Here is a 24,098-nt window from a genome sequence, read left to right as displayed (position 1 = left end):
TATAAAAACATTCCCATAATAACTAAACCAGGAGGTGGAACTAAACCAGGAGGTGGAACGGAGAGAGGAACTTGGTGAAATTACAAAGACGAGGGAAGTGGTACTGAACCAACTGATGGAGCCGAGGCTGACAATCCCCGGGTCCTGATGGACTTCATCCTGGATGGATGGGAATGTGGACTTCAACACACAAACAGATCAACGGTGATCTTATTGAATGACGGGGCAGGCTGGAGGGGCCCGAATGGATATTCTCTGTCGGAGCCTCAAGGAGCAGAAACATCAGCATTGACCGGACGGTCAAAGGCCCTGTTAAATCTCCGTGCTCTGGTCAGTTCCAATTGTTCTTTCTCTTTCCCGATGCTGACGGAGGGGGGTTTATCTCCAGAATTGTACAACACCGCACTTACCCTGCCGTATTCATGAATCGTGGCCTTGAGCTGGGGGAAGCTGCGAGTTGCTAGAATCATGTTGAAGGTCGACTCGTCGGTGCCAAGCTTGCCTTCCCCGGCCCGGAACAATCTCTCCGCGTCCGCTGTTGCTTTCTGCATGTCCACGGTCTGATTTTCATCACGATTGCCCTGTGAGCGGAGATGAGAGAACGTTGAGGTGGGTTTCAGGTCGGGTGTACACTTTGGATTTCAGCCCTGACAGCTACGCGGTCGTTACACTACACCCTCCGTTTCCCCAGGAAACAGCAACTCCTAATACCTTGTCCTGGTGTATGTTTGTCATTTCGGAGCCTGAACAATGAGGGCAAATCCTCCTCAACAGGCATCCCAGTTGAAGACAATTCGCATAGGCGCACATGCACACACTCTCCAGCAGGAGTCACTGCTTTACTTTGATAAGAAATAGATAGTGAGAACTGGGACAGACAATAAAATAGTTTTTACCCAACCGTAATTACCCTGAGGGCATTTACAGCGTGGGCCTGATATGTGGGCCAAACAGGCACAGACGTCAGGTTACTGTCCCTGAAAGAAATTTGTGCATTAGTTGGGTTATTTGGCCAGATGGTGCAACGAGAGAGCCTGCATGTGAGGGGGCGCACGGGGCTGAGGGGGGGGCAGAGGGGCGGGGGGGGGCAGAGGGGGGGGCAGAGGGGCGGGGGGGGGCAGAGGGCAGAGGAGGGGCGGGGGGGCAGGGGGGCAGAGGAGGGGCGGGGGGCAGAGGAGGGGCGGGGGGCAGAGGAGGGGCGGGGGCAGAGGAGGGGCGGGGGCAGAGGAGGGGCGGGGGGCAGAGGAGGGGCGGGGGGCAGAGGAGGGGTGGGGGGCAGAGGAGGGGCGGGGGCAGAGGAGGGGCGGGGGCAGAGGAGGGGCGGGGGCAGAGGAGGGGCGGGGGCAGAGGAGGGGCGGGGGCAGAGGAGGGGCGGGGGGCAGAGGAGGGGCGGGGGGCAGAGGAGGGGCGGGGGCAGAGGAGGGGCGGGGGGCAGAGGAGGGGCGGGGGGCAGAGGAGGGGCGGGGGGCAGAGGGCAGAGGAGGGGCGGGGGGCAGAGGGCAGAGGAGGGGCGGGGGGCAGAGGGCAGAGGAGGGGCGGGGGGCAGAGGAGGGGCGGGGGGCAGAGGAGGGGCGGGGGGCAGAGGAGGGGCGGGGGGCAGAGGAGGGGCGGGGGGCAGAGGAGGGGCGGGGGGCAGAGGAGGGGCGGGGGGCAGAGGAGGGGCGGGGGGCAGAGGAGGGGCGGGGGGCAGAGGAGGGGCGGGGGGCAGAGGAGGGGCGGGGGGCAGAGGAGGGGCGGGGGGCAGAGGAGGGGCGGGGGGCAGAGGAGGGGCGGGGGGCAGAGGAGGGGCGGGGGGCAGAGGAGGGGGGGGCCGGGAGGCAGAGGAGGGGGGGGGCCGGGAGGCAGAGGGGGGGGGGCCGGGAGGCAGAGGGGGGGGGGCCGGGGGCAGAGGGGGGGGGGCCGGGGGCAGAGGGGGGGGGGCCGGGGGCAGAGGGGGGGGGGCCGGGGCAGAGGGGGGGGGGCGGGGGCAGAGGGGGGGGGCGGGGGCAGAGGGGGGGCGCGGGGGGCAGAGGGGGCGCGCGGGGGGCAGAGGGGGCGCGCGGGGGGCAGAGGGGGCGCGCGGGGGCCAGAGGGGGCGCGCGGGGGCCAGAGGGGGCGCGCGGGGGCCAGAGGGGGCGCGCGGGGGGCAGAGGGGGCGCGCGGGGGGCAGAGGGGGCGCGCGGGGGGCAGAGGGGGCGCGCGGGGGGCAGAGGGGGCGCGCGGGGGGCAGAGGGGGGCGCGCGGGGGCCAGAGGGGGCGCGCGGGGGCCAGAGGGGGCGCGCGGGGGCCAGAGGGGGCGCGCGGGGGGCAGAGGGGGCGCGCGGGGGGCAGAGGGGGCGCGCGGGGGGCAGAGGGGGCGCGCGGGGGGCAGAGGGGGGCGCGCGGGGGGCAGAGGGGGCGCGCGGGGGGCAGAGGGGGCGCGCGGGGGGCAGAGGGGGCGCGCGGGGGGCAGAGGGGGCGCGCGGGGGGCAGAGGGGGCGCGCGGGGGGCAGAGGGGGCGCGCGGGGGGCAGAGGGGGCGCGCGGGGGGCAGAGGGGGCGCGCGGGGGGCAGAGGGGGCGCGCGGGGGGCAGAGGGGGCGCGCGGGGGGCAGAGGGGGCGCGCGGGGGGCAGAGGGGGCGCGCGGGGGGCAGAGGGGGCGCGCGGGGGGCAGAGGGGGCGCGCGGGGGGCAGAGGGGGCGCGCGGGGGGCAGAGGGGGCGCGCGGGGGGCAGAGGGGGCGCGCGGGGGGCAGAGGGGGCGCGCGGGGGGCAGAGGGGGGCGCGCGGGGGGCAGAGGGGGCGCGCGGGGGGGCAGAGGGGGCGCGCGGGGGGCAGAGGGGGCGCGCGGGGGGCAGAGGGGGCGCGCGGGGGGCAGAGGGGGCGCGCGGGGGGCAGAGGGGGCGCGCGGGGGGCAGAGGGGGCGCGCGGGGGGCAGAGGGGGCGCGCGGGGGGGCAGAGGGGGCGCGCGGGGGGCAGAGGGGGCGCGCGGGGGGCAGAGGGGGCGCGCGGGGGGCAGAGGGGGCGCGCGGGGGGCAGAGGGGGCGCGCGGGGGGCAGAGGGGGCGCGCGGGGGGCAGAGGGGGCGCGCGGGGGGCAGAGGGGGCGCGCGGGGGGCAGAGGGGGCGCGCGGGGGGCAGAGGGGGCGCGCGGGGGGCAGAGGGGGCGCGCGGGGGGCAGAGGGGGCGCGCGGGGGGCAGAGGGGGCGCGCGGGGGGCAGAGGGGGCGCGCGGGGGGCAGAGGGGGCGCGCGGGGGGCAGAGGGGGCGCGCGGGGGGCAGAGGGGGCGCGCGGGGGGCAGAAGGGGCGCGCGGGGGGCTGAAGGGGCGCGCGGGGGGCTGAAGGGGCGCGCGGGGGGCAGAAGGGGCGCGCGGGGGGCAGAAGGGGCGCGCGGGGGGCAGAAGGGGCGCGCGGGGGGCAGAAGGGGCGCGCGAGGGGCAGAGGGGGCGCGCGGGGGGCAGAGGGGGCGCGCGGGGGGCAGAGGGGGGGGCGCGGGGGGCAGAGGGGGGGCGCGGGGGGGAGAGGGGGGGCGCGGGGGGGCAGAGGGGGGGCGCGGGGGGGCAGAGGGGGGGGCGCGGGGGGCAGAGGGGGGGCGCGGGGGGCAGAGGGGGGGGCGCGGGGGGCAGAGGGGGGGGCGCGGGGGGCAGAGGGGGGGGCGCGGGGGGCGGGGGGCAGAGGGGGGGCGCGGGGGGCAGAGGGGGTGCGCGGGGGGCAGAGGGGGGGCGCGGGGGGCAGAGGGGGGGCAGAGGGGGGGGCCGGGGGGGCAGAGGGGGGGCGCGGGGGGGCAGAGGGGGGGCGCGGGGGGCAGAGGGGGGGCGCGGGGGGCAGAGGGGGGGGCGCGGGGGGCAGAGGGGGGGGCGCGGGGGGCAGAGGGGGGGGGCGCGGGGGGCAGAGGGGGGGGCGCGGGGGGCGCGGGGGGCAGAGGGGGTGCGCGGGGGGCAGAGGGGGGGCAGAGGGGGGCGCGGGGGGCAGAGGGGGGGCAGAGGGGGGGGCCGGGGGGCAGAGGGGGGGCGCGGGGGGCGGGGGGCAGAGGGGGGGCCGGGGGGCAGAGGGGGGGCCGGGGGGCAGAGGGGGGGCCGGGGGGCAGAGGGGGGGGCGCAGGGGGCAGAGGGGGGGGCGCGGGGGGCAGAGGGGGGGGCGCGGGGGCAGAGGGGGGGGCGCGGGGGGCAGAGGGGGGGGTGCGGGGGGCAGAGGGGGGGCGCGGGGGGCAGAGGGGGGGGCGCGGGGGCAGAGGGGGGGGCGCGGGGGCAGAGGGGGGGCGCGGGGGGCAGAGGGGGGGCGCGGGGGGCAGAGGGGGGGGCGCGGGGGGCAGAGGGGGGGGCGCGGGGGGCAGAGGGGGGGGCGCGGGGGGCAGAGGGGGGGCGCGGGGGGCAGAGGGGGGGCACGCGGGGGGCAGAGGGGGGGGCGCGGGGGGCACGGGGAGGGCAGAGGGGGGGCGCGGGGGGCGCAGGGGGCGCAGGCGGGGGGCAGAGGGCGGCGCGGGGGCAGAGGGGGCGGCCGGGGGCAGAGGGGGGGCGCGGGGGGCAGAGGGGGGGCGCGGGGGGCAGAGGGGGGGCGCGGGGGGCAGAGGGGGGGCGCGGGGGGCAGAGGGGGGGCGCGGGGGGCAGAGGGGGGCGCGGGGGGCAGAGGGGGGGCGCGGGGGGCAGGGGGGGCGCGGGGGGCAGGGGGGGGCGCGGGGGGCAGGGGGGGCGCGGGGGGCAGAGGGGGGCGCGGGGGGCAGAGGGGGGCGCGGGGGGCAGAGGGGGGGCGCGGGGGGCAGAGGGGGGCGCGGGGGGCAGAGGGGGGCGCGGAGGGCAGAGGGGGGCGCGGAGGGCAGAGGGGGGGGCGCGGGGGGGGTGGGGGGTGCAGGCGGGGGGCAGAGGGGGGCGCGGGGGCAGAGGGGGGTGGCAGAGGGGGGCGCGGGGGGCAGAGGGGGGGTGGCAGAGGGGGGCGCGGGGGGCAGAGGGGGGGCGGGGGGCAGAGGGGGGGCGGGGGGCAGAGGGGGGGGCGCGGGGGGGTGGGGGGTGCAGGCGGGGGGCAGAGGGGGGCGCGGGGGGCAGAAGGAGGGGCGCGGGGGGCAGAGGGGGGCGCGGGGGCAGAGGGGGGCGCGGGGGCAGAGGGGGGGGCGGGGGGCAGAGGGGGGGGCGGGGGGCAGAGGGGGGGCGCGGGGGGCAGAGGGGGGGCGCGGGGGGCAGAGGGGGGGCGCGGGGGGCAGAGGGGGGGCGCGGGGGCAGAGGGGGGGCGCGGGGGGCAGAGGGGGGGCGCGGGGGGCAGAGGGGGGGCGCGGGGGGCAGAGGGGGGGCGCGGGGGGGCGCGGGGGGCAGAGGGGGGGCGCGGGGGGCAGAGGGGGGGCGCGGGGGGCAGAGGGGGGGCGCGGGGGGCAGAGGGGGGGCGCGGGGGGCAGAGGGGGGGCGCGGGGGGCAGAGGGGGGCGCGGGGGGCAGAGGGGGGGCGCGGGGGGCAGAGGGGGGGCGCGGGGGGCAGAGGGGGGGCGCGGGGGGCAGAGGGGGGGCGCGGGGGGCAGAGGGGGGCGCGGGGGGCAGAGGGGGGCGCGGGGGCAGAGGGGGGGGCGCGGGGGCAGAGGGGGGGGCGCGGGGGGCGCGGGGGGCAGAGGGGGGGCGCGAGGGGCGCGGGGGGCAGAGGGGGGGCGCGGGGGGCAGAGGGGGGGCGCGGGGGGCAGAGGGGGGGCGCGGGGGGCAGAGGGTGGGCGCGGGGGGCAGAGGGGGGCGCGGGGGGCAGAGGGGGGCGCGGGGGGCAGAGGGGGGGCGCGGGGGGCAGAGGGGGGGCGCGGGGGGCAGAGGGGGGGCGCGGGGGGCAGAGGGGGGGCGCGGGGGGCAGAGGGGGGGCGCGGGGGGCAGAGGGGGGCGCGGGGGGCAGGGGGGGCGCGGGGGCAGAGGGGGGCGCGGGGGGCAGAGGGGGGGCGCGGGGGGCAGAGGGGGGGCGCGGGGGGCAGAGGGGGGGCGCGGGGGGCAGAGGGGGGGCGCGGGGGGCAGAGGGGGGGCGCGGGGGGCAGAGGGGGGGCGCGGGGGGCAGAGGGGGGGCGCGGGGGGCAGAGGGGGGGCGCGGGGGGCAGAGGGGGGGCGCGGGGGGCAGAGGGGGGGCGCGGGGGGCAGAGGGGGGGCGCGGGGGGCAGAGGGGGGGCGCGGGGGGCAGAGGGGGGGCGCGGGGGGCAGAGGGGGGGCGCGGGGGGCAGAGGGGGGGCGCGGGGGGCAGAGGGGGGGCGCGGGGGGGGCGCCGGGGGCAGAGGGGGGGCGCCGGGGGCAGAGGGGGGGCGCCGGGGGCAGAGGGGGGGCGCCGGGGGCAGAGGGGGGGCGCCGGGGGCAGAGGGGGGGCGCCGGGGGCAGAGGGGGGGCGCCGGGGGCAGAGGGGGGGGCGCCGGGGGCAGAGGGGGGGCGCCGGGGGCAGAGGGGGGGCGCCGGGGGCAGAGGGGGGCGCCGGGGGCAGATGGGGGGCGCCGGGGGCAGAGGGGGGGGCGCCGGGGGCAGGGGGGGGGCGCCGGGGGCAGGGGGGGGCGGGGGGCAGGGGGGGGCGGGGGGCGGGGGGGCGCGGTGGGCAGAGGGGGGGGCGGGGGCAGGGGGGCGAGAGGGGGGGCGGGGGGGCAGAAGGGGGGGCGGGGGTGGCAGAGGGGGGGCGGGGGTGGCAGAGGGGGGGCGGGGGTGGCAGAGGGGGGGCGCGGGGGGCAGAGGGGGGGCGCGGGGGGCAGAGGGGGGGCGCGGGGGGCAGAGGGGGGGCACGGGGGGCAGAGGGGGGGGCGCGGGGGGCAGAGGGGGGGCGCGGGGGGCAGAGGGGGGGCGCGGGGGGCAGAGGGGGGGCGCGGGGGGCAGAGGGGGGGGCGCGGGGGGCAGAGGGGGGGGGCGCCGGGGGCAGAGGGGGGGGCGCCGGGGGGGGCAGAGGGGGCAGAGGGGGGGCGCCGGGGGCAGAGGGGGGGCCGCCGGGGGCCGCGGGGTGCAGAGGGGGGGCGGGGGGGCAGAGGGGGCGCGGTGGGCAGAGGGGGGGGCGGGGGCAGGGGGGGCGAGAGGGGGGGGCAGAGGGGGGGCGGGGGGTCAGAGGGGGGGGCGGGGGGGGCAGAAGGGGGGCGGGGGGCAGAGGGGGGGGCGCGGGGGGCAGAGGGGGGGCGCGGGGGGCAGAGGGGGGGCGCGGGGGGCAGAGGGGGGGCGCGGGGGGGGCGCGGGGGGCAGAGGGGGGGCGCGGGGGGCAGAGGGGGCGGGTGGGCAGAGGGGGCGGGCGGGCAGAGGGGGCGGGCGGGGCAGAGGGGGCGGGCGGGGCAGAGGGGGCGGGCGGGGCAGAGGGGGCGGGCGGGGCAGAGGGGGCGGGCGGGGCAGAGGGGGCGGGCGGGGCAGAGGGGGCGGGCGGGCAGAGGGGGCGGGCGGGCAGAGGGGGCGGGCGGGCAGAGGGGGCGGGCGGGCAGAGGGGGCGGGCGGGCAGAGGGGGCGGGCGGGGCAGAGGGGGGCGGGCGGGGCGGGCGGGGCAGAGGGGGCAGGCGGGGCAGAGGGGGCGGGCGGGGCAGAGGGGGCGGGCGGGGCAGAGGGGGGCGGGCGGGGCAGACCATTTCACACAGAGTTGAGGTGGAATCTCTTCACTCAGAGGGTGGTGAATCTTTGGAATTCTCGACCCAAGTGGATTGTGGAGAATCAGTCACTGAGTTTATTCAATGCAGAGGCCAACAGATTTCTCAATACCAATGGCATCAAGGGACACAGGGATAGTGCGGGAAGTTGAGGCAGGTGATCTGCTGGGATCCAGTTGGATGGCAGAGCAGGTTCGATGGGCCGAATGGCTGACTCCTGCTCCAATGTTGTTGAGCTGAACGCTGAAGCACATTGGGAGGGAGGCCCAACACCTTCAGTGGTACATCCTGTGGATGCCGCATCCCACATGCACAGCCTCCTGACACTACTCGCGCTCCCGGTGTCCTGGGAACAAGCTCGAGGCCAGGGAGCAGGTCAGGAGGAGGGGGAGGGGGAGCGGGGGGGCCGTCGGGACCGGTCGCATTTACTCTCTGCACACACAGTACAATCAGAATAGCCATTGGTCACCCCAGGTGATTTTTGCACTACCGTCCAATCACTGACCTGGGACATGGAGATGAGTAATCTCTTGAAATGGCCACTTGTATCCTTCTTCAAATCCTTCTCCAAATCCCGGCCCATCTCGTCCTTGTAACAGCGTACAATGTCCCGGATTTCCTGGTTATTCCTGGTGCAAAGGATCTCAATGAGGACCCGATCTTGTGTTCCAGCTCCCTGTGGGACATGAGGGAAAGCAAAAGAAGTCAGGTCTAATTGTTTCTTTGATGTGAGGTGGTGTGGCTGGGATGGGCACCAGGAACAATACAGGACAGGAACAGGCCCTTCGGCCCTCCAAGCCTGTACCGGTCATACCAACTGTTGCCAAAACCCTCAGCACTTCCTTGTGCCGTATCCCTCTTACCCATCCTATCCATGTGTTTTGAGTTCCAAACAGACATTGCAACTTTCGCCCCACCTCCCCTCCCCAGAGGGTCAATCAGCATATTGTTCCTCAGAAGAGATGACCTACATGGAGGAACCTCCAGATTGAAGGGACACAATTCTTCGAGAACACTAGACGGCAAGAGGAGGCCTGGAAAAGGAGCCCGAGAAAGGAAAACCAGCGATCACGAGTCCAAGGACCGATCCCACCCCCCGGAAATACCTGCCGAGCTGCAGCTCTGGGATCGGACTCCGCAGCCACGCAATGACTCACAGAGCCCACAACCAGCAACACGGAGTTTCCTAGGTGGACACTAGTTCGCGAGTGATCGCCGGAGAAGGAGTCCCACATTGTCTCGCACTGTTCATTAATATGGTGCTTGCCACACAGCAGGCCAAGTCCCAGGGCCGACACTCACTGAGGGAGTCAGCATAATAATCAGCCAGGATTATTGCGTCTGGTTTCTGTGGAACGACTCCAGTTAAGGAGCATGAACAAATGAATCCTGAGCAAAAACAGGGTCAGTGCCAACTAAAATGTTTCCCAAGACAAATACAACACTCAGTTTCCACGCACCTCTGCGGTGCAGAGATATCTTACTAAGGTACAGAGGTAGAAATGCAGTGCTCGTACCAACAGGGAGCAAAGCGATCAGCCTCACACCGAAATCACAACAGGCTCCCTGCCAGGAATCCCGGCAGGCCGCACACATGAAGGGCCTCGTTTGGTCAAAGCGAACGAACAGAAGTGACCCCTTCACATTTGGGAATTACTCATACCTAATCATTTATAAAGGCATCTCAATTTATAACCCTATTTTATTTTGCATGAATTAGGGAAAGGTAGATAACAGAGTCATCACTGGATACCAGCAAGAATAAAACATTCAGTTAAATTACAGGCGTTTAAACAACTCTGTCTGTCAAAGGAGACGTTCCTGCTGACTTTATTTTTGTGGAGCGATGGAGGTAGTGTTCTGATACTTTAAGCAGGCAATAAAGAACTTGCATCGATAGAAAGTCTTTCCCCAGGATATCTCAGCTGACAGATTCTTCTTGCTTTATATATCATTACAAACACAGGGATTTAATAGAAGCTTCACAGAAACGGCAATGTGGTCAAATCTGTGTCTTTCGCTCAGTTGGCCAAGGGATAAGTGGCCAGCACTGCACGAGGAAACTCCCTGATCAGTGTCGTGGCATGTTTTACAGCCAGCACAGTGGGGTGGACATGGTTTGATGTCGCGGCCATTCCCCATCAGACTCAGCAACGTGCGATAGTGTCAGAAAGCGAGTTCTTGCTTAACGTTTACTGATTTGCTACCAGAGGATTGCCAGATTCAACATCAGCCACGGGACGTTATCCAAATCGTCCCCACTCCACGCGGCCCATCCCCCAAAAGCCTTGCAGCTCTTTTTAGATACAGAGTAAAGCTCCCTCTGTCCCCATCAAACACTCCCAGGAAAGGTACAGCACGGGGTTAGATACAGAGACAAGCTCCCTCTACACTGTCCCCATCAAACACTCCCAGGACAGGTACAGCACGGGGTTAGATACAGAGTAAAGCTCCCACTACACTGTCCCCATCAAACACTCCCAGGGCAGGTACAGCACGGGGTTAGGTACAGAGTAAAGTTCCCTCTACACTGTCCCCATCAAACACTCCCAGGACAGGTACAGCACGGGGTTAGATACAGAGTAAAGCTCCCTCTACACTGTCCCCATCAAACACTCCCAGGACAGGTACAGCACGGGGTTAGATACAGAGTAAAGCTCCCTCTACACTGTCCCCATCAAACACTCCCAGGACAGGTACAGCACGGGGTTAGATACAGAGTAAAGCTCCCTCTACACTGTCCCCATCAAACACTCCCAGGACAGGGACAGCACGGGGTTAGATACAGTGTAAAGCCCCCTCTACACTGTCCCCATCAAACACTCCCAGGACAGGTACAGCATGGGGTTAGATACAGAATAAAGCTCCCTCTACACTGTCCCCATCAAACACTCCCAGGACAGGTACAGCACGGGGTTAGATACAGAGTAAAGTTCCCTCTACACTGTCCCCATCAAACACGCCCAGGACAGGTACAGCACGGGGTTAGATACAGAGTAAAGCTCCCTCTACACTGTCCCCATCAAACACTCCCAGGACAGGTACAGCACGGGGTTAGACACAGAGTAAAGCTCCCTCTACACTGTCCCCATCAAACACTCCCAGGACAGGTACAGCACGGAGTTAGATACAGAGTAAAGCTCCCTCGACACTGTCCCCATCAAACACTCCCAGGACAGGTACAGCACGGGGTTAGACACAGAGTAAAGCTCCCTCTACACTGTCCCCATCAAACACTCCCAGGACAGGTACAGCACGGGGTTAGATACAGAGTAAAGCTCCCTCTACACTGTCCCCATCAAACACTCCCAGGACACGTACAGCACGGGGTTAGGCACAGAGTAAAGCTCCCTCTACACTGTCCCCATCAAACACTCCCAGGACAGGTACAGCACGGGGTTAGATACAGAGTAAAGCTCCCTCTACACTGTCCCCATCAAACACTCCCAGGACAGGTACAGCACGGGGTTAGATACAGAGTAAAGCTCCCTCTACACTGTCCCCATCAAACACTCCCAGGGTGAGTATTTGAGTTTAAAATCACTTACCTTGCAGGAGCAGCACTTAGAATTTCGGCGGGAGCGGCGTGAAGCGGCTGCCGGTAGGTGAGTATTTCAGTTTAAAACACTTACCTGGTCCCGTTTCTGATCTTCTTTTCTGTTTTATTTTTGATTTGATTTTTTAAGGCGGGAACCGAAAGTTCGACCCGGAACCGGAAGTTCGACCCGCGGACTTCTGGAAAGGTGTCGTGTTCCCCCCCACCCCAATAAATTCTGGTGGAGAGGGTAACTGTAAGAGGGACTGGGAAGAAGCAGTCAGTGCAGGGATCCCCTGCGGTCATTCCCCTGAGAAACAAGTATACCGCTTTGGATACTTGTGAGGGGGACGACTTACCAGGGGTAAGCCATGGGGTACGAGCCTCTGGCACGGAGTCTGTCCCTGTTGCTCAGAAGGGAAGGGGGGAGAGGAGCAGAGCATTAGTAATTGGGGACTCTATAGTCAGGGGCACGGATAGGAGATTTTGTGGGAGCGAGAGAGACTCACGTTTGGTATGTTGCCTCCCAGGTGCAAGGGTACGTGATGTCTCGGATCGTGTTTTCCGGGTCCTGAAGGGGGAGGGGGAGCAGCCCCAAGTCGTGGTCCACATTGGCACTAACGACATAGGTAGGAAAGGGGACAAGGATGTCAGGCAGGCTTTCAGGGAGCTAGGATGGAAGCTCAGAACGAGAACAAACAGAGTTGTTATCTCTGGGTTGTTGCCCGTGCCACGTGATAATGAGATGAGGAATAGGGAGAGAGAGCAATTAAACACGTGGCTACAGGGATGGTGCAGGTGGGAGGGATTCAGATTTCTGGATAACTGGGGCTCTTTCTGGGGCAGGTGGGACCTCTACAGACAGGATAGTCTACATCTGAACCTGAGGGGCACAAATATCCTGTGGGGGAGATTTGTTAGTGCTCTTTTGGGGGGGGGGGGGGGTTTAAACTAATGCAGCAGGGGCATGGGAACCTGGATTGTAGTTTTAGGGTACGGGAGAATGAGAGTATAGAGGTCAGGAGCACAGATTTGACTTCGCAGGAGGGGGCCAGTGTTCAGGTAGGTGGTTTGAAGTGTGTCTACTTCAATGCCAGGAGTATACGAAAATAAGGTAGGGGAACTGGCAGCATGGGTTGGTACCTGGGACTTCGATGTTGTGGCCATTTCGGCGACATGGATAGAGCAGGGACAGGAATGGATGTTGCAGGTTCCGGGGTTTAGGTGTTTTAGTAAGCTCAGAGAAGGAGGCAAAAGAGGGGGAGGTGTGGCGCTGCTAGTCAAGAACAGTATTACGGTGGCGGAGAGGATGCTAGATGGGGACTCTTCTTCCGAGGTAGTATGGGCTGAGGTTAGAAACAGGAAAGGAGAAGTCACCCTGTTGGGAGTTTTCTATAGGCCTCCAAATAGTTCTAGGGATGAAGAGGAAAGGATGGCGAAGATGATTCTGGATAAGAGCGAAAGTAACAGGGTAGTTATTATGGGAGACTTTAACTTTCCAAATATTGACTGGAAAATATATAGTTCGAGTACATTAGATGGGTCGTTTTTTGTACAATGTGTGCAGGATGGTTTCCTGACACAATATGTTGACAGGCCAACAAGAGGCGAGGCCACTTTGGATTTGGTTTTGGGTAATGAACCAGGCCAGGTGTTAGATTTGGAGGTAGGAGAGCACTTTGGGGACAGTGACCACAATTCGGTGACGTTTACGTTAGTGATGGAAAGGGATAAGTATACACTGCAGGGCAAGAGTTATAGCTGGGGGAAGGGCAATTATGATGCCATTAGACATGACTTGGGGGGGATAGGTTGGAGAAGTAGGCTGCAAGTGTTGGGCACACTGGATAAGTGGAGCTTGTTCAAGGAACAGCTACTGCGTGTTCTTGATAAGTATGTACCGGTCAGGCAGGGAGGAAGGCGTAGAGCGAGGGAACCGTGGTTTACCAAACAAGTGGAATCTCTTGTTAAGAGGAAGAAGGAGGCCTATGTGAAGATGAGGTGTGAAGTTTCAGTTGGGGCGATTGATAGTTACAAGGTAGCGAGGAAGGATCTAAAGAGAGAGCTAAGACGAGCAAGGAGGGGACATGAGAAGTATTTGGCAGGAAGGATCAAGGAAAACCCAAAAGCTTTCTATGGGTATGTCAGGAATAAAAGAATGACTAGGGTAAGAGTAGGACCAGTCAAGGACAGGGATGGGAAGTTGTGTGTGGTGTCTGAAGAGATAGGCGAGATACTAAATGAATATTTTTTGTCAGTATTCACTCAGGAAAAAGATAATGTTGTGGAGGAGAATGCTGAGACCCAGGCTATTAGAATAGATGGCATTGAGGTACGTAGGGAAGAGGTGTTGGCAATTCTGGACAGGCTGAAAATAGATAAGTCCCCGGGGCCTGATGGGATTTATCCTAGGATTCTCTGGGAAGCCAGGGAAGAGATTGCTGGGCCTTTGGCTTTGATTTTTATGTCATCATTGGCTACAGGAATAGTGCCAGAGGACTGGAGGATAGCAAATGTAGTCCCTTTGTTCAAGAAGGGGAGTAGAGACAACCCCGGCAAATATAGACCGGTGAGCCTCACGTCTGTTGTGGGTAAAGTCTTGGAGGGGATTATAAGAGACAAGATTTATAATCATCTAGATAGGAATAATATGATCAGGGATAGTCAGCATGGCTTTGTGACGGGTAGGTCATGCCTCACAAACCTTATCGAGTTCTTTGAGAAGGTGACTGAACAGGTAGACGAGGGTAGAGCAGTTGATGTGGTGTATATGGATTTCAGTAAAGCGTTTGATAAGGTTCCCCACGGTAGGCTATTGCAGAAAATACAGAGGCTGGGGATTGAGGGTGATTTAGAGATGTGGATCAGAAACTGGCGAGCTGAAAGAAGACAGTTGATGAAGTGGTTGATGGGAAATGTTCAGAATGGAGTTCAGTTACAAGTGGCGTACCACAAGGATCTGTTCTGGGGCCGTTGCTGTTTGTCATTTTTATCAATGACCTAGAGGAGGGCGCAGAAGGGTGGGTGAGTAAATTTGCAGACGACACTAAAGTCGGTGGTGTTGTCGACCGTGCGGAAGGATGTAGCAGGTTACAGAGGGACATAGATAAGCTGCAGAGCTGGGCTGAGAGGTGGCAAATGGAGTTTAATGTAGAGAAGTGTGAGGTGATTCACTTTGGAAGGAATAACAGGAATGCGGAATATTTGGCTAATGGTAAAGTTCTTGGAAGTGTGGATGAGCAGAGGGATCAAGGTGTCCATGTACATAGATCCCTGAAAGTTGCCACCCAGGTTGATAGGGTTGTGAAGAAGGCCTATGGAGTGTTGGCCTTTATTGGTAGAGGGATTGAGTTCTGGAGTCAGGAGGTCATGTTGCAGCTGTACAAAACTCTGGTACGGCCGCATTTGGAGTATTGCGTACAGTTCTGGTCACCGCATTATAGGAAGGACGTGGAAGCTTTGGAGCGGGTGCAGAGGAGATTTACCAGGATGTTGCCTGGTATGGAGGGAAAATCTTATGAGGAAAGGCTGATGGACTTGAGGTTGTTTTTGTTAGAGAGAAGAAGGTTAAGAGGAGACTTAATAGAGGCATACAAAATGATCAGGGGGTTAGATAGGGTGGACAGTGCGAGCCTTCTCCCGCGGATGGAAATGGCTAGCATGAGGGGACATAGCTTTAAACTGAGGGGTAATAGATAAAGGACAGAGGTCAGAGGTAGGTTCTTTACGCAAAGAGTGGTGAGGCCGTGGAATGCCCTACCTGCAACAGTAGTGAACTCGCCAACATTGAGGGCATTTAAAAGTTTATTGGATAAACATATGGATGATAATGGCATAGTGTAGGTTAGATGGCTTTTGTTTCGGTGCAACATCGTGGGCCGAAGGGCCTGTACTGCGCTGTATCGTTCTATGTTCTATGGGTGTGTTCTTTTAAAAGAGAAGAAAAACCTTAAATTAAGGGATTTAAATTAAAACCAGCACTTGGTGTCTCCCATTTTCCACACAAACATTTCCAAACCGCCACCCAGTGCAGCTGCAGGAACCGGCACAGTGAGCTCAGCCTGGGTGTGGACACAGACAGGCTTTCAACACTGAGCTGTCTGACAATTGCCATCTTCAAATGTGCAGCGTCGTGTATATGTGGCAGCAGCGGGACGGTTATACAACGCAGTTGGTTTCTTTAACAAGCTTCAGTTTAAAATTTAAAGGCAGACAATAAAACCCAAGTCTCAGCTTCAATAACAAGTCAAAGAGATTCAGATGAGGAAGCAGAAATTCCTGTTCCGTTTCCTGCAACAGCAAAACTAACCGCAGGGGAATATGTTGGAGGAGGTCAGGCAAAGAGGGTGTGGCTCCATGCAGCTCCAAGTCTTCTGTACGATTGTGTAGAAATGACTCCTATGTTTAAGATTCCTTTGATCATTTTGTGAAATGGAAATTTCTTCAGAGCTAAACCCCCCCCCCCACCCAAACACACGCTTTTTTGAGAGCCTGGACTGGAAAAGCTGGCAGACTATTTGACTGCAGAATGCATCACAGAGACGCTCAATGCTGTCCTAACAACTTCCACATGTTTTTACTTCGCAGCTCAGGTCACTGGATTGTTATTGAGAGCACGGCCCCCCTACTCTCTCAGCTCAAGACCGGAGGCACTTTTAATGTAGCCAGTTCGGCACTCCCGAGTTAAGAGCCCAGAGCCATCAGTGCCACCTTCTGATTCAGGCCCAAAGGACAACCAACATTCGATTGGCTTTGATGAACATGGACTCTTAGCAACGTCATACTATCGTTCAGAAATGCCCACGCTGCTTTCTCCACATACCCCGGACGTTTGCCTGGATTAAATCCCATCGACCACAGCTCTGCTCACTCAACTCCTGCAAATTCTGAGCTGCTTCCTCCATTTCCACAGCTCTTCCTCAAGAGTTTGCATCTGCAATCCGACCAACTTGATCATAGAAATTACAGTGCAGAAGGAGGCCATTCAGCCCATCGGGTCTGCACCAGCCCTTGGAGAGAGTACCCTACTTAAGTCCATGCTTCCACCCTATCCCCGTAACCTGGTAACCGCACCTACCCTATTTGGTCACTAAGGGCAATTGATCTCGGCCAATCCACCTAACCTTTATACTGTGGGAGGAAACCGGTGCACCCTAAGGAAACCCACGCACACACGGGGAGAAGGTGCAGACTCCGCACAGTCACCCAAGGCCGGAATTGCACCCGGGTCCCTGGCACTGTGAGGCAGCAGTGCCACTGTGCCACCGTGACTTGGTTCGAGATTGACTCACTGACATCAATTTGGTCTCAACACTGACCCAGGGAGCGCCTCATTCAGCACTGCGCCTGCCCTCATACCACGCCTCAAACAAGTGCTGAGCTTCGACCCGGAATCAAATTGGTCATCCATTCCCAACAGTTAGCAGGCACCCTGCAGCCTGGGGTCTTTATTTAACGCCTTTTGGAAATCCAGACAGGCCTACGTACAATGGGTGCTAATGCTCACAGAGTTAAACTCTTTTTTACTTGTAGTGGAGCAAAGGCGTTGAATAGAGTCGACACTATATTACCGGAGCACCCGGAGGAAACCCACGCAGACACGGGGAGAACGTGCAGACTCCGCACAGACAGTGACCCAACAAGGAATCAAACCCGGGCCCCATGCGCTGTGAGGCAGCAGTGCTAACCGCTATGCCACCGTGCCGCCCAAAGACAATAGCTTTCAATTAGCAGTTAAACAATGCTAATACAATGAAACAATACTAACCACTGTCTTTATCTCCACCCAAACAAAATGCAACTCAGGTCAGTTGGTCTCACTTTAATATGCAGCTCCCTGAGGTAACCGAGGCCTTGGTATCTATTCCCCTTCACCTCAAGAGACGTCGGGCTAGCGTCATTCAGTACTGGTCCCCAAACACGTGGCTAATGGTGCTCGCGAAGGGACTCTGCTCCCATTTGGTTAGATTGGGCCCAATATATCTGAAATTCCTTTATTCATCACAACTGGGACAATGTGCAGCAAGGGGGACTGGCTCCTTTGCCTGCTCCACGTGCTATACGAATGGTAGTGCATTGATTCTTATATCACTGGTTATAAGAATCCAGTGCTCTGGAATAATGATCCACAAACATGAGAGCAAATCCAACCATGCAGCAGAGGACTTTAAATTTGGTTAATTAAAATAAATCAGAGATAAAAAGCAAGGCTCAGTTAGAGTCACTGTGAAACTACCAATTGTCACCAAAACCCACTGGGTTGACGAATGTGCTCTGGGGAAGGAAGTCCACTTGTCCTGCCTGGTCTGGTCGGCCCACAGTGAAGTCAGACACTCTGCTGTAGCAGAACTGCTTTGAAAGCAGAATCTCGCCCACCACCACCTTCTCAAAGGCAACTCCAGATGGGGGATAAATGACAGCCACACACGCATCGCATGAATGTGTGTAAAGGAATACTCAGTTACTGGCTCACGGATTGCTGTGGATGGGCAAGGTATCTGAGCGCTCTCCCCCTCGGTCCCACCGCTCTCCCCCTGTCCCACAACTGCCCCCGTCCCGCCCGAACGCTTCCCCCGCCCCACCGCTCCCCCCCTCCCCCCCCTCCCCCACCGCTCCCCCCCATCCCCCACCGCTCCCCCTCCCCAACCGCACCCCCTCCCCCCCTGCCCCATCGTGTTCCACCATGCCCCCCCCGCACCCCCTACCGCTCCCCTCCCCCACCGCTCCCCCCCCCCCCCCGTCCCACCGCTCCCTCCCCGTCCCACCGCTCCCCCCTGTCCCACCGCTCCCCCCCCTGCCCGACCGCTCCCCCCCCTGCCCGACCGCTCCCCCCCCTGCCCTACCGCTCCCCCCCCTGCCCTACCGCTCCCCCCCCTGCCCCACCGCAACCCCCCTGCCCCACCGCAACCCCCCTGCCCCACCGCTCACTGTCTCACATTCAGACTTCGCCTCCCCCTAGCCCTCCTCCCCACACAATATAATTTCCATCACTCAGCTGCCCAAATGCTCCCCTTACTCTACCATTGACTTCTTTACCTGCTCTCGTCTCTCATCCCTTCTCTCCTATTGTGATCCAGTCTGAAGACCATGGGCTGGGTTCTCCGTTCCTGAGACAAAGTGTTAATGGCGGGGCAGGTTTCGTGGACTTCCACGGCAGCAAATCTGGCGCCGAATCTGGACCGATTCAGCGACTGTTGATTGCAATGGGAAACGGTGCGGAATTGGCCGGGTCCGTGATTGGCACTCGGGAGGCGGACAAGCTGCAGCCGCACATACACATTACACTCCCCGCACACACTCATCCCAGCCACACACACACATTACACTCCCCACACACACTCATCCCAGCCGCACATACACACTTCACTCCCCGCACACACTCATCCCAGCCAACAAGGGAGCACTGCTTGCAGTGGAGTGTGCCCATCCCGCTGATGGGTGACCTGGGGGACACCCATACGACCCGTGGCCCGGAATTCACAGTGAGCAGTCAGCAGCGTGCACAGCTACCTGACTGCCTGGCAATCCACGGCAATGGAGCTCTGTGCCTGCCCACCCTGACCGTACAGCACCCCTCCCCGTTACTCCCTCCAGCCCTGGCAGAAGTCCCCCAGCTATCAGCACAATTGTCAGCAAACTATGGCCATGTTGGACCTTTCCATACCCCCCTCTCTCTCCCTCAGCAGCCACCACGCCGATTTCACAATCTTTAAAAGCACAAGTGAACCGTGCCGTTGGGAACTCGGCCCATCGGAGGCGGAGACTACCAGACCCGCTAAAGATTCACAGAATTTACAGTGCAGAAGGAGGCCATTCGGCCCATCGAGTCTGCACCGGCCCTTGGAAAGAGCACCCCACCTAAGCCCACACCCCCACCCTATCCCCACACTTCCTCCATCCCCGTAACCCCACCTTACGTTAAGATATGCAAACGGTGTTTACGATACGTTCTGGAACGCATTGACGCCGCTGTCGAGGCGACGGATAATTGCGATTTGGCGTGAAATCGGCGCCCAATGCGATTTCAGTGTCAGAACCGATTCCCTGCCCAATCGCGTTTCGCGTCCCAGCTTTGGCCGAAGGAGAATCCCACCCCCTGGATTCTAAACACCTGGCCTAGTTCATTCACCATCACATCTGGCCGGGACAACCAGAGAGTGCGTCCCCTACTTCACTGCTAAATCCTCATAAATCAAAGAGGGACAATTGGGAGCTCTCTTCAATGCTCGCGGAGTCCTTCGTCTCAAAGCTCCGTCCAGTGGCTGTCAGCTCGGTAGGCGGCCACCCAACTGCATTTTCCAGTGAGTACCACACCCAGTCCCACTCCATTGGTCGAGTATGTCTCCACCCACCACCCCGCAGTTCTCCCTATACCTCATCTCCTCCAAGTCCAAACCCCTTGTTCTCAAGCCCCTCCCCAACCTAACCAGGAACTCACAAACAGCTCCCCTTTTGCTCCGAAGACCACTGGCACCATAAATGGACAGCTCTGCTCAGTGATCATTACTCCTCTACACAAGAGGAGAGTTTGGCCTGACCCTTCTTTTAAAACCAGAAGGATAATATTGAGAGCAGGGAGACGGACGAAACAGGTAATATTAAATAGTTTCAAAAGACAAGTTATCGAAGAGAGGACAAATTGAGGGATGTGGTGAGTGGAGAGAATCCTGGGGATAATTAGCGAAAGGAGAACCAATTCATTAATTAGCGCAGACATTACGAATGAGCTGTCACTGAACAGAATAATTGGAGTTGTGTTTTGTGATAAGCATCTTGGCATTCAGTGCATTTTCTCAAGTGCACTGATAAGAGTTCACCAAACAGCGATATAGTCAACAGTACCTCCATTGCTTTCCTCAGGCTCCAGGCATCGTAGTAAGTGGTGGGCTTGAAGAGGGCAAGGATGATTTCCTCCATGTTCCCACTGAGTTCGGATTTCAGGTCTTTGATCAAATCCTTAAACAAATAAAATTCACAAGAGGGCTGTCTGTCAGTAACAGGACAATGGCAGAATGGACGTCAGCGTGCGCATGACGCCCAGGCATTGACTCAACTTTAGGCAAAATAGAAGCAGCTCCCCAGGGTCAACAGCGACAGGTGTTGTTCCGAATGTCAACATTTTAATTTTACTTCAACATCCAATCAGTATTAGCCTTGGCTGCGCCTTGACACTGTGACCTCAGAGTCAGACGGTTGTGGGGTCAATCCCCACGTGAAGCAGGTATTCCCGGCTGAACGTTCACTGACGGGGTGCTCTCTTCCTGATGGGCGGGATGTGTGGTTAAACTAATGCCCATTTTACCTGCATAAGAATACATAAAAACAGATATCTCCCAATTTCCAAGCCAACATTCCTCCCACAACAAACGCCAGTAATAAGGAGTTAACTATTCTTGCACACACGGCTGTTTTTGGGTGTGACTGTGTCTTTATAACAAAAGTCCTTTCAATTAAAAGCAAGTCATGGTTTGTGAAACACTCTGAAACATTTGCAGCAGTGAAATTTCCCAATGTAGAATGCCAGTTACCCCCCTCCCCCCCCCACCCAGTCCCTCTCCCCCAGGTGGATGTACAGATAAAGGTACGAAGAACAAAGACCAAAACAGCACAGGAACAGGCCCTTCGATCCTCCTGTACCGGTCATGATACCACTCTTGGCCAAAACTCTCAGCACTTCCAAGTGCCGTATCCCTCTATACTCATCCTCTCCATGTGTTTGTCGAGGTGCCTTTTGAACGCCGGTAATGTATCGAATGTGTCCAATACAGCACAAGATTAGACCAACGGGCAAGGTTCAAATGTAATACAGTCTGTGCAAAGTTAACACATCAGCGAGCTTCGGCTGATAACCAGGACAACAAAACATAAACATTCATGCTTCGCGTTGCCACCTGTGACTGCGCCAATGGGGCACATTGTACCCAGTGAGAGACAGTGTGTGTAGAACTGTACCCCAGTGAGAGTCAGTGTGTGTGGAACTGTACCCCAGTGAGAGTCAGTGTGTGTGTGGAACTGTACCCCAGTGAGAGTCAGTGTGTGTGTGGAACTGTACCCCAGTGAGAGTCAGGGTGTGTGTGGAACTGTACCCCAGTGAGAGTCAGGGTGTGTGTGGAACCCGTACCCCAGTGAGAGTCAGTGTGTGTGAAACCCGTACCCCAGTGAGAGTCAGTGTGTGTGGAACCCGTACCCCAGTGAGAGTCAGTGTGTGTGGGACCCGTACCCCAGTGAGAGTCAGTGTGTGTGGAACTGTATCCCAGTGAGAGTCAGTGTGTGTGGAACCCGTACCCCAGTGAGAGTCAGTGTGTGTAGGACCCGTACCCCAGTGAGAGTCAGTGTGTGTGGGACCCGTACCCCAGTGAGAGTCAGTGTGTGTGGAACTGTATCCCAGTGAGAGTCAGTGTGTGTGGAACCCGTACCCCAGTGAGAGTCAGTGTGTGTAGGACCCGTACCCCAGTGTGAGTCAGTGTGTGGAACTGTATCCCAGTGAGAGTCAGTGTGTGTGGAGCTGTATCCCGGTTATAGTCAGTGTGTGGAACTGTATCCCAGTGAGAGTCAGTGTGTGTGGAACTGTATCCCAGTGAGAGTCAGTGTGTGTGGAACTGTATCCCAGTGAGAGTCAGTGTGTGGGGAACTGTACCCCGGTTAGAGTCAGTGTGTGTGGAACTGTATCCCAGTGAGAGTCAGTGTGTGTGGAACTGTATCCCAGTGAGAGTCAGTGTGTGGGGAACTGTATCCCGGTTAGAGTCAGTGTGTGTGGAGCTGTATCCCGGTTATAGTCAGTGTGTGGAACTGTATCCCAGTGAGAGTCAGTGTGTGTGGAACTGTATCCCAGTGAGAGTCAGTGTGTGTGGAACTGTACCCGAGAGAGTCAGCGTGTGTGGAACCCGTACCCCAGTGAGAGTCAGTGTGTGTGGGACCCGTACCGCAGTGAGAGTCAGTGTGTGTGGAACTGTATCCCAGTGAGAGTCAGTGTGTGTGGAACCCGTACCCCAGTGAGAGTCAGTGTGTGTAGGACCCGTACCCCAGTGAGAGTCAGTGTGTGTGGAACTGTATCCCAGTGAGAGTCAGTGTGTGGGGAACTGTACCTCACTGAGAGTCAGTGTGTGGGGAACTGTATCCCAGTGAGAGTCAGTGTGTGTGGAACTGTATCCCAGTGAGAGTCAGTGTGTGTGGAACTGTACCCGAGAGAGTCAGCGTGTGTGGAACCCGTACCCCAGTGAGAGTCAGTGTGTGTGAAACCCGTACCCCAGTGAGAGTCAGTGTGTGTAGGACCCGTACCCCAGTGTGAGTCAGTGTGTGGGGAACTGTATCCCAGTGAGAGTCAGTGTGTGTGGAACTGTATCCCAGTGAGAGTCAGTGTGTGTGGAACTGTACCCCAGTGAGAGTCAGTGTGTGTGGATCTGTATTCCAGTGAGAGTCAGTGTGTGTGGAACTGTATCCCAGGGAGAGTCAGTGTGCGTGGAACTGTATCCCAGGGAGAGTCAGTGTGTGTGGAACCCGTACCCGAGTGAGAGTCAGTGTGTGTGAAACCCGTACCCCAGTGAGAGTCAGTGTGTGTGGAACTGTGCCCCAGTGAGAGTCAGTGTGTGTGGAACTGTATCCCAGTGAGAGTCAGTGTGTGTGGAACTGTATCCCAGTGAGAGTCAGTGTGTGTGGAACCCGTACCCCAGTGAGAGTCAGTGTGTGTGGAACCCGTACCCCAGTGAGAGTCAGTGTGTGTGGAACCCGTACCCCAGTGAGAGTCAGTGTGTGTGGAACTGTATCCCAGTGAGAGTCAGTGTGTATGGAACTGAATCCCAGTGAGAGTCAGTGTGTGTGGAACCCGTACCCCAGTGAGAGTCAGTGTGTGTGGGACTGTGCCCCAGTGAGAATCAGTGTGTGTGGAACTGTATCCCAGTGAGAGTCAGTGTGTGTGGAACCCGTACCCCAGTGAGAGTCAGTGTGTGTGGAACTGTACCCCAGTGAGAGTCAGTGTGTGTGGAACTGTATCCCAGTGAGAGTCAGTGTGTGTGAGACTGTACCCCAGTGAGAGTCAGTGTGTGTGGGACTGTATCCCAGTGAGAGTCAGTGTGTGTGGGACTGTATCCCAGTGAGAATCAGTGTGTGGGGGACTGTACCCCAGTGAGAGTCAGTGTGTGTGGGACTGTATCCCAGTGAGAGTCAGTGTGTGTGGAACTGTATCCCAGTGAGAGTCAGTGTGTGTGGGACTGTACCCCAGTGAGAGTCAGTGTGTGTGGGACTGTATCCCAGTGAGAGTCAGTGTGTGTGGAACTGTACCCCAGTGAGAGTCAGTGTGTGTGGAACTGTATCCTAGTGAGAATCAGTGTGTGTGGAACTGTACCCGAGAGAGTCAGTGCGTGTGGGACTGTATCCCAGTGAGAGTCAGTGTGTATGGAACTGTATCCCAGTGAGAGTCAGTGTGTGTGGAATTCAACCTAGTGGGAGTCGGAGCGGTCTTTGGTACAAGAAAGGACAATGTGAATCCACGCCTGTTGCAGACTCTCTGAACTCACCTTGCCGTAGAGGGTCTTGAAAGCCAATTTGATCTTCTGTCTTTGATCATTTGAGCGGTTGGCGACAATGTCAATTATTGCTTGTTCATTGGTCCCTGTGCAGGGAAGTTAGTGCATTGTGATATGTCTTCACCAAGAACAAAACAACTGATTTAGCGGTCAGCTGGTAACATGTTTCAAATAACATCAGGCAATTTATAATTTTCCAGAGAATTAGCCCATTTGGCATGTCTGTGCTAACTGCTTGCTTCATTTTTCACCCAGTCTAATCCCACTTTCCTGCTCATTCGCCAAACCCTTTCATATCCCACAGTCTAATCTCACTCTGCCTCTCACACCCCAAACCCTTTAATACCCCACAGTCTAATCTCACTCTGCCTCACTCCCCAAACCCTTTAATATCCCACAGTCTAATCCCACTTTCCTGCTCATTCGCCAAACCCTTTCATATCCCACAGTCTAATCTCACTCTGCCTCTCACACCCCAAACACTTTAATATCCCAGTCTAATCTCACTCTGCCACTCACTCCCCAAACCCTTTAATATCCCAGT

General features: G+C 60.9%; 1 protein-coding gene across 1 annotated transcript in view; it reads right to left on the bottom strand.

Annotated features, from left to right (window-relative positions):
- LOC140403687 (annexin A7-like) overlaps positions 1–24,098 on the bottom strand; it is a 90,568-nt gene that overhangs the window by 18,214 nt on the left and 48,256 nt on the right. Inside the window, exons 7-10 of the mRNA XM_072491858.1 lie at positions 23,546–23,640; positions 19,875–19,988; positions 8,004–8,174; positions 411–581 (exon numbers count right to left, since the gene is read on the bottom strand). Of these exons, the coding sequence (XP_072347959.1) occupies positions 411–581; positions 8,004–8,174; positions 19,875–19,988; positions 23,546–23,640 (551 nt within the window). The remainder of the gene's footprint in view (positions 1–410; positions 582–8,003; positions 8,175–19,874; positions 19,989–23,545; positions 23,641–24,098) is intronic.

Source organism: Scyliorhinus torazame, chromosome 28 (assembly GCF_047496885.1).
Source record: "Scyliorhinus torazame isolate Kashiwa2021f chromosome 28, sScyTor2.1, whole genome shotgun sequence".
NCBI lineage: Eukaryota > Metazoa > Chordata > Chondrichthyes > Carcharhiniformes > Scyliorhinidae > Scyliorhinus > Scyliorhinus torazame.
The sequence above is the reverse complement of the archived record's forward strand: the minus strand, read 5'-3'. Positions and strand labels throughout refer to the sequence as shown.